The sequence below is a fragment of the Chiloscyllium punctatum genome, chromosome 15 (genome assembly GCF_047496795.1).
Source record: "Chiloscyllium punctatum isolate Juve2018m chromosome 15, sChiPun1.3, whole genome shotgun sequence".
Lineage (NCBI taxonomy): Eukaryota > Metazoa > Chordata > Chondrichthyes > Orectolobiformes > Hemiscylliidae > Chiloscyllium > Chiloscyllium punctatum.
In genome coordinates, this window is record NC_092753.1 from 53,006,927 (window position 1) to 53,024,548 (window position 17,622).

The 17,622-nt window shown below is 40.9% G+C and overlaps 1 protein-coding gene across 1 annotated transcript in view; it reads right to left on the minus strand.

Moving 5' to 3' along the window:
* Positions 1-15,475, minus strand: part of med14 (mediator complex subunit 14) — a 101,794-nt gene extending 86,319 nt beyond the window's left edge. The window contains exons 1-2 of the mRNA XM_072585143.1: positions 15,100-15,475; positions 6,862-6,888 (exon numbers count right to left, since the gene is read on the minus strand). Coding sequence (XP_072441244.1) covers positions 6,862-6,888; positions 15,100-15,272 — 200 coding nt within the window. The 5' untranslated portion in view covers positions 15,273-15,475. The remainder of the gene's footprint in view (positions 1-6,861; positions 6,889-15,099) is intronic.
* Positions 15,476-17,622: the final 2,147 nt, after the last annotated feature.

Consider the following 17,622-nt stretch of genomic DNA (forward strand, 5'->3'; position numbering starts at 1 on the left):
TTTCATCAATTAAATCAATCCATGTGGGACGTTAAAGTATGGAGGGTTGGGGGCTCAACTCAACGAGACTTTAGAGTGCCATGACAATATCTATTGAGTTACTCCACCAAGGGATGCTCTCAAAACATGCTGCATGAGGTGCAACTTAATTGGTAACAAGAAAACATGGTTGCAATATCGAGATATTTAGCAGCAGTCATTTAGCTAATACCACAATGCCGTAGGACAATATTTCTGTTATTAGAGACTTTCAGCAAGTTGCATGGTCATGTTATAGAACAAAGATCTAGGGGGACAGATTCATAACTCCTTGGAGTCCCAGGTAGACAGGGCAAAGGTAGCTTTTGGGAAGTTTACTTTCATTGGTCAGAGCATTGAGTACAGGATTTGGGATGTCTTGTTGCAGCTATTTGGAGTGCTACATGCAGGTCTGGTCACCCTACTATAGAAACAATATTATTAAACTAGAACAAGTGCAGAAAAGATTTACTAAGATATACCTGGACGAGAAGGTTCAAGTTAAAAGAAGACGTCGAACAGAGTCAAAGAGTCATAGAGACATACAGCATGGAAACAGACCCTTTGGTCGAACTCGTCCACTCGTTAGGGTTAGATATGCTAAACTAATCTAGTCCCGTTTGCCAGTATTTGGCCCATATCCCTTGAAGCCCCTCCTATTCATGTACTCATCCAGATGCCTTTTAAATGCTGTAATTGCACCAGCCTCCACCACTTCCTCCAACTCCAAGTTCATTCCATACAACTCCTATACTAGGCTAGCATTTTTTTCTCTGGAGCAGATGAAACTGAGGAGTGACCTTTTAGAGGTCTATAAAATCAGGAGAGGCAGAGGTGAGGTTGATAGCCAACAGCTTTTCTCCCATGGAACAGAAATCTAAAGCTAGAGGGCATAGGTTTAAATTGAGAGAAGAGAGATACAAACGGGTCCAGAGGGACAATTTTTTTCTGCACAATGTTGAGTCTCTGGAATGGGCTGCCAGAGGTAGTGTTGAAAGCGAGTACAATTTCAATTTAAGAAACGTTCAGGTAGGTAAATGAATGGGATAGGTATGGAGGGATATGTACCAAATGCAGACAAATGGAACAAGTTTAATTGTGAAAACTGGGTAGCATGAGCAAGTTGGGCAGAAGGGCTTATTTCCATACTATAGACCTCTATGACTCTATAAGAATAAAAGTCAAAGGTAGATCTCTTTTAAAGTTTACTGCAATGGTCTTTGGTGGTTTCATCCTGTTATTCACAAATTATTGCCCATTCTCTTCAGACGTCGTGGTTGCTGATGGGATTAGGTCTACAGATGATCTTCAACCCATCGCCCAAAAACTCAACTCATTTGTTATGTTCATACTTGGACATAAGTCATCCAAACCAAGGATAGCAGATTTTCTTCCCTAAAAAAGGACACTAATGAACCAGAGGGGTTTTTATGGCAATTATCAATGGTTGTTGTGGTTCTGTTCACTGAGCTGAGAATTTCTGCTGCAGATGTTTCATCCCCTGTCTAGGTGACATCCTCAGTGCTTGGGAGCCTCCTGTGAAGCACTTCTGTGATGTTTCCTCCGGCATTTGTAGTGATTTGAATCTGCCGCTTCCGGTTGTCAGTTCCAGCTGTCCGCTGCAGTGGACGGTCTATTGGGTCCAGGTTGATGTGCTTATTGATTGAATCTGTGGATGAATGCCATGCCTCTAGGAATTCCCTGGCTGTTCTCTGTTTGGCTTGTCCTATAATAGTAGTGTTGTCCCAGTCGAACTCATGTTGCTTGTCACTGGAGTGTGTGGCTACTAAGGATAGCTGGTCATGTCGTTTCGTGGCTAGATGGTGTTCACGGACGCGGACCGTTAGCTGTCTTCCTGTTTGTCCTATGTAGTGTTTTGTGCAGTCCTTGCATGGGATTTTGTACACTACATTGGTTTTGCTCATGCTGGGTATCGGGTCCTTCGTCCTGGTGAGTTGTTGTCTGAGAGTGGCTGTTGGTTTGTGTGCTGTTATGAGTCCTCGTGGCCGCAATAGTCTGGCTGTCAGTTCAGAAATGTTTTTGATGTATGGTAGTGTGGCTAGTCCTTTGGGTTGTGGCATGTCGGCGTTCTGTTGTCTTTCCCTTAGGCATCTGTTGATGAAATTGCGGGGGTATCCGTTTTTGGTGAATACATTGTTTAGGTGTTCTTCTTCCTCTTTTTGCAGTTCTGGTGTACTACAGTGTGTTGTGGCCCTTTTGAACAGTGTCTTGATGCAACTTCTTTTGTGTGTGTTGGGGTGGTTGCTTTCGTAGTTTAGGACTTGGTCTGTGTGTGTGTGGCTTTCCTGTATACCTTTGTGGTGAATTCTCCATTCGGTGTTCTCTGTACCATCACGTCTAGGAATGGGAGTTGGTTGTCCTTTTCTTCATCTCTAGTGAATCGGATTCTTGTGAGTGTGGCGTTGATGATCCGGTGTGTGTTCTCTATTTCTGTGTTTTTAATAATTACAAAGGTATCATCTACATATCTGACCCAGAGTTTGGGTTGAATTTGCAGTAAGACTGTTCTAACCTTTGTATTACCGCTTCTGCTATGAGTCCAGAGATGGGTGAGCCCATGGGTGTGCCTTGAACTGACACCGGAAGCAGCAGGGACAAATCACTATAAATGCCGGAGGAAACATCACAGAAGCGCTTCACAGGAGGATGTCACCTAGACAGGAGACGAAACGTCTGCAACACAAATTCCCAGCTCGGCGAACAGAGCCACAACAACGAGCAGCCGAGCTACAAATCTTCTCCCAAACTTTGAACACCTACGGGCGAGAGACGCTAAGACAAGCCAGGAAATGGGAATCCTGTGCCAACCGCCTAAGCGCCACATATGAACAACTCCGGTTCCTGCACGAATGCCGAAAGAATCGAATCCTTCCACCATGTGTCAGATACAGACCATCAGTCAACAACCCACAAGCCAGGGACACAGCCAGACAGAATGGATTCAGGATGATCCAGGTAATGATTACAGATGCATACAACAGACAACACAAATACAGACAAGAAATTGCGCGCCAAAAATCGTTAATTTCAAAAACCACCAATCAGGAATGGACCTTGACCATAGAACAGGCCATCACCATAGTACAGAACAGGACCACATACTGCAAAAAAAAAAACAGCACTAAAAGAAAAAAATGGCCAAACTAACACACAACACACTCCTGGATTAGAAACCTCTCCCACAGACAGCTCGCAGACATGGAAAGAACAATACTGGCCAAGGGACTCAACCACAACCACAGGGACGCCAAGACAGCAGACTTCCTGGCAGCACTAGGATGCACACTCAGGAACAATGGACTGACAGAAGAGACACAACAAACAGTGAGACAAAGTATCGTACCTCTGATAACAAGGAAAAGATAAACATGTAACCTCAACACCAAACAGAGGGAAGCACTAAAATCACTAAGAAACGATAAGAACATAATCATACTACCAGCAGACAAAGGCAGAATGACGGTCGTCCTGGACAAAGCAGAGTACATCCAAAAAGCACAACAACTACTTGCAGATACCAAGACCTACCAAAAGAGGGAGTTTGACCCCACCCCACAGCTCACCAATACGATAAACAACACACTGAGGAAGCTACAAAAAAAAGGACAGATAACCAGGTTTGACCTACAGAGGATGAAACCTGAAAGCAACAACACCCCCAGATTCTATGGACTACCTAAAGTGCACAAACCACACATCCCACTCAGACCCAAAGTATCACTACCAGGGAGGAGAAAGTGAGGACTGCAGATGCTGGAGATCAGAACTGAAAATATGTGTTGCTGGAAAAGCGCAGCAGGTCAGGCAGCATCCAAGGAGCAGGAGAATTGATGTTTTGGGCATGATTTCCTGAAGAAGGGCTCATGCCGGAAACGTCGATTCTCCCGCTCCTTGGATGCTGCCTGACCTGCTGCGCTTTTCCAGCAACACATTTTCAGCTCTATCACTCCAGGGACACCATCACACAAACTGGCTAAAGAACTACAGCAGAAACTGAAACACCTGATCAGCAGATCCAGACACTCTATACAGTCAACACAGGAATTCTTGGACATCATCAGAAATATACACACAGACAAGGAAGAAACTATGGTCTCATTCGATGTAACGGCATTGTTCACCTCTATCGACAAAACCCTAGCCAGAGAAACAACAGCCAACCTGCTGGACATACAGAACAGACAACAAGAAGGGGAACCTATCAACAAAGACGGCATACTCAAACTACTGGACCTGTGCCTCACAACACACTTCACATTCAACAACCAAATATATGAACAAATCAATGGCACACCCATGGGCTCACCCATCTCTGGACTCATAGCAGAAGTGGTAATACAAAGGTTAGAACAAACAGTCTTACTGCAAATTCAACCCAAACTCTGGGTCAGATATGTAGATGATACCTTTGTAATTATTAAAAACACAGAACTAGAGAACACATACCGGATCATCAACGCCACACTCACAGGAATCTGACTCACTAGAGATGAAGAAAAGGACAACCAACTCCCATTCCTAGATGTGATGGTACAGAGAACACCGAATGGAGAATTCACCACAAAGGTATACAGGAAAGCCACACACACACAGACCAAGTCCTAAACTACAAAAGCAACCACCCCAACACACACAAAAGAAGTTGCATCAAGACACTGTTCAAAAGGGCCACAACACACTGTAGTACACCAGAACTGCAAAAAGAGGAAGAATTAGCACTGCTGCCTCACAGCGCCAGAGACCAGAGTTCAATTCCCGCCTCAGGTGACTGACTGTGTGGAGTTTGCACATTCTCCCCGTGTCTGCATGGGTTTCCTCCGGGTGCTCCGGTTTCCTCCCACAGTCCAAAGATGTGCAGGCCAGGTGAATTGGCCATGCTAAATAGCCCGTAGTGTTAGGTAAGGGGTAGATGTAGGGGTATGGGTGGGTTGCGCTTCGGCGGGGCGGTGTGGACTTGTTGGGCTGAAGAGCCTGTTTCCACACTGTAAGTAATCTAATCTAATCTAAACACCTATACAATGTATTCACCAAAAATGGACACCCCTGTAATTTCATCAACAGATGCCTAAGGGAAAGACAACGAAATGAGGACATGCCACAACCCAAAGGACTAGCTACACTACCATACATCAAAAACATTTCTGAACTGACAGCCAGGCTATTGCGACCAGTAGGACTCATAACAGCACACAAACCAACAGCCACTCTCAGACAACAACTCACCAGGACGAAGGACCCGATACCCAGCATGAGCAAAACCAATGTAATGTACAAAATCCCATGCAAGGACTGCACAAAACACTACACAGGACAAACAGGAAGACAGTTAATGGTCCACATCCATGAACACCAACTAGCCACGAAACGACATGACCAGCTATCCTTAGTAGCCACACATTCCAATGACAAGCAACATGAGTTCGACTGGGACAACACTACTATTATAGGACAAGCCAAACAGAGAACAGCCAGGGAATTCCTAGAGGCATGGCATTCATCCACAGATTCAAATCAATAAGCACATCAACCTGGACCCAAATATACCGGGCCACTGCAGCGGACAGCTGGAACTGACAACCGGAAGCGGCAGATTCAAACCACTACAAATGCCGGAGGAAACATCACAGAAGCGCTTCACAGGAGGCTCCCAAGCACTGAGGATGTCACCTAGACAGGGGATGAAACATCTGCAACACAAATTCCCAGCTCGGCAAACAGAACCACAACAAGCACCCGAGCTACAAATCTTCTCCCAAACTTTGATTATCAATTGTTGTACAGTCACCATTAGACTAGTTTTTAATTCTATACATGTAGAATATGAGCCAGAGGCCCTGAATTACCAGTCTACGACATCATAACTACGGCATAAAACAGATACCATCTTTCTGCCAAACCAGTTAAGACTATTGAATCAGCGGAATCATAATTAATCTGGGAATGTCTTCTCTTGAATTGGCTTCATTTGTGGTTGAGACCAAAAAAAGAGTGAATGTTTTCAAGAAGGAACTAGATCCAGTTTTATGGGGTATGGGCAGGAACAGGGTACACAGTTGGATGATCAAAAAGTGGTGTTATTGCTGGACTATTAATCCAGAAACCCAGGTAATGTTCTGGGGACCTGGGTTCAAATCTCACTATGGCAAATGAGATCATTTGAATTCAATAATAGTTTGGAAATATGAATGAAATTATGGCAATGAAACCATTGCCAATTATCAGGGAAAAACCCATTTGGTTCACCAATGCCCTTTAATGCCATACTTACCTGGTCTGACCTCAATGTGATTCCAGACTCATGGCAATTTGGTTGATTCTTAACTGCCCTCAAGGGAATGAGGGATGGGCAACAAGTCTGCTCCAGCCAGTGACACACACATCCATGAACGAATATATTTTAAAAAACCGTAACAGGGCCAAATGGGCCACTCCAGCTCCTAGTTTCACTACCTTTATTAACAGCTCACTGACTAAGTGACTGGGGAATTCTTATGTAATGTTGTGTTCTTGGAACAGTAGTCTAAAGCCCTGCATCTCAGAATAATTAAATGCCATTCTGCTCCAATTAGGCTTAGAATGATGCTAACCCTACATCACAAAAGTACTTTTATTACTGGCAAGTAAATTAGTTCAATTTATAAAATAAAACTGGCTACATCAACTGGCAAAAAAAATTTAAACTAATGCCAACACATTAAGACTTATTGAGATAGGTTTCTTTACCATTGCTATTGTTTCCATTTATAAAAATATAAAATCAGCCTTTTTAAAATTAAATGCACTAAATGCATGAAGAAAAATTAATTGAAAACTGTCACTTACCGTTCCATGTCAGTCTTTCGAGGCAACCTAAAAAAGAACAGAAGATCAGTTACTAACCAACGCAAGTAAAAGCTCCACATATGGTTTATTCTCAGATGAAAACTATACACTTTAGATACAAAGTTGATACATAACAATTTCAAATCTCTTGTCTTTCATTGTGTTAAACATCTCAAAGAGCTTTATCATGAGATGAAATGTGTTGCCATTTAAAAACTTCAGACAGTTTAGAATGATACAACTGAAGATGAAGGTTTGTGGAAGCTTTCCAAAGTGATCCAGAAGGCAGGGTACAATAACTAAATTATCTTCAGACATGGCATATAAATGATTCCAAAACAAAAACAATTTCTCCTGTGTCCGTAAAACTCTGAGCAATCATAACTTGAATCAAAGATTTGTTCATCGTGACAAAATATCACTTTTTAGCGAGTCATTAATAGAATTGGTGTGATAGAATACTTTATTTTGGTTAACAACATCAAACAATATATTTAAGGCACCAGACATTCGCCAGTACAAGTTAATCTGCTTGTAATTTATTTTTTGACTAAGATTTGTTCACAAACAGATAGGTCTTACTTATTTGTGCATATATTCAGCTAGCAGATACTTCAATTGAAACACAGATCTATAAATATTCTATTCCTTTTTCCAAATTGCAGAACAGTAATTCCTGTGTTAGCAGCTTAGAAATTGCTCTTTCTATTAATTATTTCAGTAGCAATTCAGAGTTCAGTAGATAGTTCACTGTATACAGACATTATCAGATGTGTAGGGCCCTGTTGTAGAGGTTATTAGCATTATGACTAGAATAAAAAACAATTTTAAAATCAATAACATGATCGATTCATTCACAATATATTCAAGTTGAAAATGTATTTTAAATACAAACTCTTTAAACTAGTATGTGAACTAGTTTGAAGATATTGCAGAATATTGCACTGCTACATCATCTTTTAAGTGAATAATCATACATTTCATGTTATGTTACAATAATTGAATATTTTTAGGGGAGGCTCTGTGGTACAAACAAATAGCCAGTATGTGGCTCTCTTGGGTTTGCTATTTTTGTTTCCACAGACTACGCCTAGGTGACAAAGCTGGTGTTCTATGAAGTACAGAAGGATCACAGAAGAAAGTAGAGTAAACAGCCAAGGTTCTACAAGGGCACTGAAGATTTATGTCAATCAATCAACATAATCACCCTTGACTCATGGGGAAGAACAGCAATAACAGCAGAGTGAATAGGACAATCTTGCAGGAAAGTAGTTACGTGAGACTTGTGTTAGACATTCATACTATAATGAATGTTTCATAGAATCAAAACACATCGATAATGATACAGCTGGATATTTCCGAATCAAACTGTTCGGACATATTATTACACATTTCTGGCGCAAGTACAAGTTGAACCCAGGCAACCTGATCAATAGCTAGGGACACTTCCACTGCACCTCAAGAGCACCACGTGTAAAAGTGTTTTCCATTCGTTATTAACACCATCAGCTCTAAGTAACAGGGATGCACTGCATCAATATATTGCAGTTCTAAGAGCACAATGAATCACTGACCACACTGCACCAAAAGCAAGAAAAATGCCCTGAGTGATTCTGGACAGACACTATCTTTTTAATACTGTCTTTCTCAAAGATATAGTTAATTCAGCAATGCATTCGATTACCTGCATTTTAGAACACACAGAATACACACTTGTTAAACTCTGGGATTTATTATGATATATAGGATATCTTTTTATCAATTTAAGCTGTTGTCTCAATGGTCGCTGCTTCATAAGTAAAATCATAAAACACAGATTATAATGGAACAACAATTGCTACTGGATACTTTACTGACAACATTCAAATAGAATTGGAGAGTGCATTGAAATTGCATGTAACAGCGAGCAATTTCACAGTTAGGATCCTGTGAAAATATTATAAATAATACTGTTCAAATGCATTACAAGCTTTACAGTGGGTAAGTTAGATGACGCATTTTAGACTGAAAAGAACCTTCTGGTTTGGATCAATGTAAAAATATGTATGTTATCCAAACAGAAACTTAATAAGTAACACATTAGTATCGTCAGAAGATTGTTTCCAGCTAGCTCGTCTGCATAAATGGGTCTTTTTCTGATCAGCAGGATTTAACAAATGAAGTCCTAAAGGAGCCTCAGCTTTTTACAAGTTATATGACTTAAATCAAGGGAGTTAAGGCATGGTTGCTAAATTTGCAGATGATAGACATGAGAGCTTGTTGTGAAGAGGATATTAAGAGGATGCAGATGAATATAGATAGATTGAATGATTGGACAAAATCTGGCAGATGGAACATAAGGTAGAATAATGGGTACTTGTTCACTTTGGCAGGAAGCAAAAAAAAGTAATACTGTTTGGAACAGACCAAACCCCCCCCACAAAAATATATTAAGATGATATCTTTAAAATAAGAAAAGGTTAGAATCAGTGTAAGGCATTGTGATCTAAATGCAATTCAATTAATCAAACTACTCAACTTTAAGCAAAACACACTTCATTTTTGCATTACTGTTAAAGTACTGACAAAAATAAAAGTATTGATTTACTTGTAACTCTATTGAAGCATTGAACAAAATAATATATCCATTAACTAATACTAATTAACAGTTAAAGAGCAATCCAATGGTTTGATAAGACCATGACAAATTTATCTTTCCTTTATAATCTATCATGTGGTGTGGCACCACAGCTGTGTTAAAACAAGTCAGACTTGGAGTACATTTCACAGCTCAAAAATGTGACATCTATGAAGCACTGTGGGACATCAGACTGTATTCAAATACACTTTGTAACTTCACAGTAGAAAGTGAGGACTGCAGATGCTAGAGATCAAAGTTGAGAGTCTGGTGCTGGAAAAGCACAGTAGGTCAGGAAGCATTCGAGGAGCAGGAGAATCGATATTTCGGGCATAAGCCTGAATGAAGGGCTTATGCCCGAAACATTGATTTTCCTGCTCCTCGGATGCTTTTCCAGCACCAGACTCTCAACTTTGTAACTTCATCGCCCCACATGCCCCCTACCCTACCATTGCCATCCAGCCGGAAGATAATCCTGATTCAGTAACTTTAAGGAGACATACTTGAAAATGAATTTGAAACCTGACGAAGCTACATATGACTACTTACAGGCCAAACAGTGGAAACAACATTCAGTCATCAGAGATAAGTCATCCTACAATCAACTCAGCTCTGCATTCCTGCCACAGCCAATCATCAACTGTGGTTGAGAACTAAACTAACAGAAGATGGAACCTCTACAACTATCCCGATCCCCAAAACAGTTCAAAGACATGGCTGAAACACTTGTATCCATTGTCAAACAAAAATGTCAAGTGGATGCTCCATCTCAGGCATTTGCTAATACGAAATATGGCATTCTTCAACCAACTGGATTTACTCCACAATATCTTTAAGAGGCCAAAGAGACTGGACACTGTAAAGGTTCTGGGCTCTGACAACATTCCAGCAATTGTACTGAAGATGTGTGCTCCAAAACTAAGTGTCCTAAACCGTGCTGTTCCAGTAGAGCTACTAGACTGGCACCTACACAGCAATATGGAAAATTGCTCAGGGATGCTCAACAAGCATAGTAAATCTAACCAGGCCAATTACCATCCCATTGGCCTATTTTCAATTACAAAAATCATGGAAGGGATCATCAACAGAACAATCAAGCAGCACTTGTAAAAGGAATAGCCTGCTCATTCATACTCAGTTTAGATTTTGACAGGTCTGCTTGGCTCGTGACATCTCACCTTTCCAGCACATAAGGTCAGAAGTGGGATGATCGCAGATACTACACTCAATTGGGATCATGTGCCACTATTCCTGAAGTCATCTCAGAAGTTAAGGATTTATAAATATATGCAAAATTCCCAATTTACCTCTTTTAGATCCAGGTTGGCAGAAAGCAAGGACCATGTTGCTACACAGAACAAGAATTATTAGTCACTATAAATAAATAGATTCTAGCTACAACTAAAACCATTATAAACTATTGACATAACTCTTCTAGTTAAGTCTAACCATATAAAACATCGCTTAAATACACATAAAGCCCATAAAAACAGAAAAAAAATGATGGCGGTTATGGGTGGAGGTAAAGACTGAAAAGACAGTTCAATGGTCCCTCACCAAAGGGTTCTCCGGAATGGTGCTTTTGTCTTGTCAGGACTTTCTACAAATCAATCTACCTTCACTAGGTGCTTTCACTTGCTTGCAGAAGGCAGAGAGCAACTGGATTAAGCTAATAAAATTTCTGATATATTGTTTATATGGACTTATCGTTGTTGCCTGGCAGAACGCCTGTCATTAACAACTGGTCACAGTTCCACAAATCAATCAGCTACTCGTTGCATGCCAAAATTTCCTTTGTACATATCCTTTAGCTCCAACTTTATTGCAACTAAACCTGTATGAATAAACAGTGAATAAACTAACAGTGAGCATCAGTAACCTGTTTTCAAGAAATACAGTAAACCTTTCCACAATTCTTGGTTTTAAAAACTATCCTTTTACTATTTCAATCCACAGAAGTACAGAAAAGTAAATATTTATGAAGATTACATAATTCTAGATTCCACAGATATTGAAACAGTTTATGCCCAAATGCAGTAAATGCAGTGTTAATTTGTTCTGCTGACCTTCAAGAAATTGGTTGCCCCGGGGATGGGGTGATATGTTTCTCTGTCATGCAGGTACAATGTAAAAAATCATCTATTATTCAGAGTAAATTTACATTATCATCTCCTATTCAGAATCAATAAGGACATTGCAGTTAGAATTCTGACCACACTTTGTAGTTTAAAAAACCATTTATACCAGATCTTGCCATTAAGGGATGATTTACATTACATTGTTTCTTGAGATGATCAGGTTACTGCATTGTGCCTTGAGTGGCATATGCCTGAGGGAGTGTAGCTGGGGGTTGTCTTGCAGGCATTACTCACTGTGATGTAAAAATTTTGTATAAAGAAAAAACTGGTCCCTTTGTTCAGAGAGCTTCTCTTGACATGCTTCGCAAGCATTGCAAAGAGTGTTAAGAGATCCTCCAAAGATTGTACTTGCTTAATAAATTTATTAAGCAATAACTGTCTATTGAATGCCTTTTCATCTTCAAGACGTCCAAGCCATCAGTTGGTGAGATACTCTGTACTTGCCTGGATATTTGAACAACATTCAAGTAGCTTGACACCATCTGGGACAATACAACCTGCTTGATCAGCACTGCATTGACCACCCTCAACACATTCTCCCTTCACTTCTGATATCGAGTAGCAGTAGTGAGTACAATTACAAGAGCCTTGCTCCATCAAGGACTCCTTTAACAGTACCTTCCATCTGTGGTAACAGCAAACCATCATCTTCTACAAGGCAGTTAAGGACTGGCAATAAATGCTGCCCTAACCCAAAGCCTACATCCCATGAACTAATATTTGATAAGGTGGATCTGGAAAAGGCATTTCCTTGTGGGTGAGCCCAACACTAGGGGGCACAGTTTAAAACTTAGGGGTCATCCTTTGAGGAGAGATATTTTCAGCAGGCTGTGCAAGTTTGAAATGCTACCTCAGACAGTAGTGGAGGCAGGGTCATTAAACATTTTGAAGGCAAAATTACATTGATTTCTCTGTCAATGAAAGTCTAAGCTTATTGGCAATAAATGGAATAGAGGAATTTGAAACTCCAGTTCAGCCTTGAACTTATTGAATGGCAAAGCAGGATCAAGAAGCCAAATAGCCTATTTCTGTTCCTAATTTGGATGTCCACAAGCAATTTGATCTATAAAGCCATTGTAAATACAATCATCACAAGCTTCTGAGCAATATCCGTAATGCATCATTGCTAAATCACAAAGACAGGCTAAATTAGTTGCCAGTAAGAGCTTAGATTATAGAATCATAACAATGGTCAAAGCAGAGTGGAGCATTTGGTCCATCTTGTCGATGCTCATTTATGTGCAATGCAACTAGATCAGCTTCCCCGCAAATTTCTTTCTTCAGATAATTAACTTTTAGTAAACAATCAAATTTATCTTCAAGACACTGTCAGGCAATGAATTCCAAATCCTCACTCAGAGGATTTTTTAAAAACTCAAAGTCTTCCTTTTGGCTTGGATTTGCTACCCAATTACCTTAAATCAGTCACCCCTGGTGCTTGACCCTTTTGCCATTCGAACAGCTTTTTCCTATCTGCTCTGTCCAGACTTCTTACCACATCAAACATTGCTCTTAAATTTTGTCTCAACCTTCTCTGTATTCAAGAGAATGAGCCCAGTTTCTCCATTCTATGTAAATGTTGTCCCTCATCCCAACAGGCATTCTTGTAAATTCTTTGCTGGACCTCTTCACACGTGCCCTAAAGCACGGTGCCAAAACGTGGACACGATACTCCATGTGAGGCCAAACCTGGGTTTTATAAAGTGACTCCAAAACTTCCTTACTTTTTCTCTCCTTACCTCTATTTAGAAAAATGATTAAAACACAATTAAAACTAACATTTCTGCAAAAACCATAGCTTGGGAACTGCTCATTTTATTAGAAAAGAAAGTAAATCTGAGTCAACAGCAGTTTGCACTAAAAGAGTCAATCTCAGCCAAATAAACCACACTTGATAAGGAGTACAAAATTTTTGGTTATTTTCTGGAATATGTTCCTGCCAGGTGAGAGTGATTACATTTAGTTATAGCTCTTGATTCGCAAATGGCATATTAAAGCTCAATGATGAATGGCTCCTGCCTAAAATGTCGATTTTCCTGCTCCTCGGATGCTGCCTGACCTGCTGATCTTTTCCAGCACCACTCCAATCTTGACTCTATACTAAAGCTCAGTGTTGAGACTTCCACCTTAACATCCACTTCAGGAAGGTATTAGGAACCAACAGTCACATAGCATCTTAAACGTAGATGCTAGAAATCTGAAATTAAAAAAAAAGTGCTGGAGAAACTCAACAGGTCGAGCAGCATCTATAAAGAGAGAAACGATTAACATTTCAAGTCCAGTCTAACTCTTCTTAGTGATTGAAAGGAGCTGGAAAAAGTGTTTTCTCTGCTACTGAAACCCAGGGGAGGAGAAGCAAGTGGAACAGACTTAGTGCATCCTGAATAAAAGACAAAGGATAGCGCTCAAGAAGAGAAAGAGATCCAAAATTGGGTGCAAATGAAGGTATGAAAGGGAGAAAATTGGCCCACTCTGCTTGCTTGCTGGCTGCAGGCGGGGGTCAAGTGATGTAAGACAATTGGAGGATGAAGGTTATGCTCTGAAGTTGAAGATATCATTATCAAGTCCTGAAAGCTGCAAAATGCCTGAGCTGAAAATGAAATGTTTGTTCTCCAGTTTGGGTTGAACTTCATTAGAAAACTATAAGAGGCCAAAGATGAAAATGTTAGCATGGGAGTAAGGTGGTTTACTGAAATGGCAATGAACTGGAAGGATAGCGTTATCCAGACAGAGATATGCTCTGTAAACTAGTCACCCAGTCTGCACTTGGTCTCACCAATGCAAAGGAGAATGTATTGTAAGCATTTCCTCATTTTCACGCTTTTATTCATGCCCATTTAACAATTCTCTCTCCTCTAAATCCATTATCGCCCCCTTTGTCTTTTGCACTACACACCATATAATTTGTTCCACTTGCTGCTCCGCCCCCTCTGACAACAGTATAAAAAGTCTATTCTCCATCTTTTTCCTGAAAAAGTCAGACTGGACTCAAAATGTTAACTCTGTTTCTTTTTCCCCCACAGATGCTGCCAGACCAACTGAGCTTCTCATCGAATTTCATCCAAATAGGAAAAGAAACAATACTTGTTCCAGAGTCTGAAATTAAATTTAATAACTATTATTTTGCTTTCCAATTGCCATCTGCATAAGTAAGTCCTGTTTTAATCTATTGTAACAACACTTAGTGTAAAACTGCTGCTATATTTCAAAAAAGTTTAAAGTATAAGAATGTTACAGTTGGAGTACATAACTATAGCAAACGAGTTAAAACGGCAATACAAGATGCTAAATAGTGTTTTCGGGTACCAAGCGTAAAGCGTACACAGCATCCCCAGGGATAGAAGTTACACTAAAAAGAGAGAGCGGATTTCTCACTCAAAGCAAGTGTCTGAAAAGTGGGCAGGAAAGACACATGTAAGTACTTGGAGAAAGTTAACGGATTCAGGGCGCTGGATTACTCGGGGTGTAATTAATCCTACTTACAGGTCGGCCAGCACCGTAATTTCATGGTAGGTTCTCTGCAGCAGGAATTCGATCAGCATGCTCAGGCGGACGCCGGGGCTGGCGGCCACGGCTGCTGTAGCTGCAGCGGCCGGAGCAGAGGTCGGGCCAGCGGCAGACACCAGCTGCGAACTCTCCACCTGAACCGGGGCCATTTTCAGCTCGCGGCACTGATCCCACTGCCCCGATAAACCTCTATAATATCAACTCCTCTCGTTCACCGGCCGTTATCGGAAAGGCCGTTCCCGCTCCATCGCCGAGGACCACGGTTTTGTTTCCCTCCCACCGGTTAAACTCCGATCTTGTTGTTTTACACTCGTTGAACAGATACCGCTACCACCGAACAGGACCCGCCATATTGTCAGAACCCGGAAGTAACTGTCAGTAGTGACCCGGAAGGAAACTTTCGGGAACACTTGCTGTGGAGTTTCTGTTTCTTCCAGCTTCAGGCTCACATAATCAAGGATCACTTTGTGCGGATCAAATATAATATTTTTTTAAAAAACAAGGTAATTTATAGCAGGTGATATAAATAATTTGCAAACAGTTACACACCCTTTGCTAAAATTATAAGGCTTTTTCTTCAACTATTTTGCGCCTCATTTTCAGGTGAATACAAGTAAAAGCTGCCCGTTTTTAAAAATGCTCTTGTTTCGAAGCGCCTAGAGTGCTCGGGACGGGCGGCTTCAGTGGGGAGAGTAAGAGTCAGGATGGTTTTTCTATTGACTGCTTATCAATAGGAAGGTAGCGATATATTTCGATATGCAAAGTCAATCTGCCCCAGTGCAGTTTTCCATGGACATGTTGCCTCTCAAACTCATTTTAAGTTTTCTGAATACGTCTCCGGCTTTGCAGCAGTGCTGAATTGATAGTTCACAAAATCATAAGTGATATTCTGCTTGGTTTGGAGATGCCGGTGTTGGACGGGGGTGTACAAAGTTTAATAGTCACACAACACCAGGTTATAGTCCAACAGGTTTAATTGGAAGCACTAGCTTTCGGAGCGCTGCTCCTTCATCAGGTGGTTGTCACATCAGGCACTCCGAAAGCTGGTGCTTCCGATTAAACCTGTTGGACTATAACCTGGTATTGTGTGATATTCTGCTTGATCGTGAGACACAATTCCTCCTCTGTCCGTCACTTTCCCCGCACTTGGTCGCACTATCTTGTCAAACTCACCTCCTCATCCTCTAGTTGGGACTGATCATACCAGGTTCAATGCTTAACTATCCAGCTGCAGTCACAGAATTTTCCGTACCATTGCTTTTGGAGTGCCCAAAGAATTTAACTTTGATCTCCTATTTCTCAACTACCAGCTGTCCTTCAGTGATCTCATTCAAGAAACATGTCAGATTCTATATGTATGCTCACAACACCCAGTCTCATCACTACCTCTCTTGATCCGTTCATTTCTGATTTATCATATCATTTGCTGAATATTATGCATGAGATGATTAGAAATTTTTTCCACTTATGTTGGAAGACTGATCTAATTTGTCTTTAGTCAATTCCTATAAGCCTTTTTCTGGTAATTTGATTCAATCCTGCCTCCACCTGAGGACAAACTGGACTCCTCATGACCTTAATACCCTATTTAATCCCGAGCTGAACTTTTTACCAGTATTCACTGCAAACAGCAAGACTGTGTTCTTTCACTTCCATAATATTGCTTGTTCGCCTTCATAATATTGCAGTTGCTCCTACTGAAATCTATATGTTGCTACATCCTCAATTATGTTTTTATTATCCAGTATTCCAATAGTCTCCTGGTGAGCTTCCCAATTTACATCAATGTAAACTTCACTTCAGTTCTGCCTATCTGAGTTTGCTTCAAGTCCTGTTCACCTATCTTACTCATTCTAAGTCCACCCTCAGACTTGAAATTTTTATTCATGTGTTCATCCATTCCTGTCAGTGCTTCATCCCTCAGCTCAGAAATTGCATCAAGGTCTCTCTCCTCTTCCCAATTCTGATCTGTAATGTGACCCAACTGTCCACCGCCCTGACATTGGTGTTAGCAACTTCAGCTGCCTCAGCCCAAAGCTCAAGAATTCCTTTTCTAAACCTGTGAAGCTCCCCCTTGCCCTCTTTTTTTTTTCTTTTATAGGCTCCTTCTCTTCCTTTGACCATAGAGTCATAGAGATGTACAGCATGGAAACGTGCTTTGGTCCAACTCATCTCTGCCAACCAGATATCCCACCCCAATCTAGTTCCACTTGCCAGTACTCTGCTAAATCCCTTCAAACCCTTCCCATTCAAATACCCAACCAGGTGCATTTTAAATGTTGCAATTGTACCAGCCTCCACCACTCCCTCTGGCAGCTCATTCCATACACCTATTACCCTCTGCGTGAAAACGTTGCCCCTTAGATCTCTTTTTATATCTTTCCCCTCTCACCCTAAATCTATGCCCCCTAGTTTTGGACATCCCCCATCGCAGGGAAAAGACTGTCTATTTATCTTATCTATGCCCCTCATGATTTTATAAACCTCTAAGGTCACCCT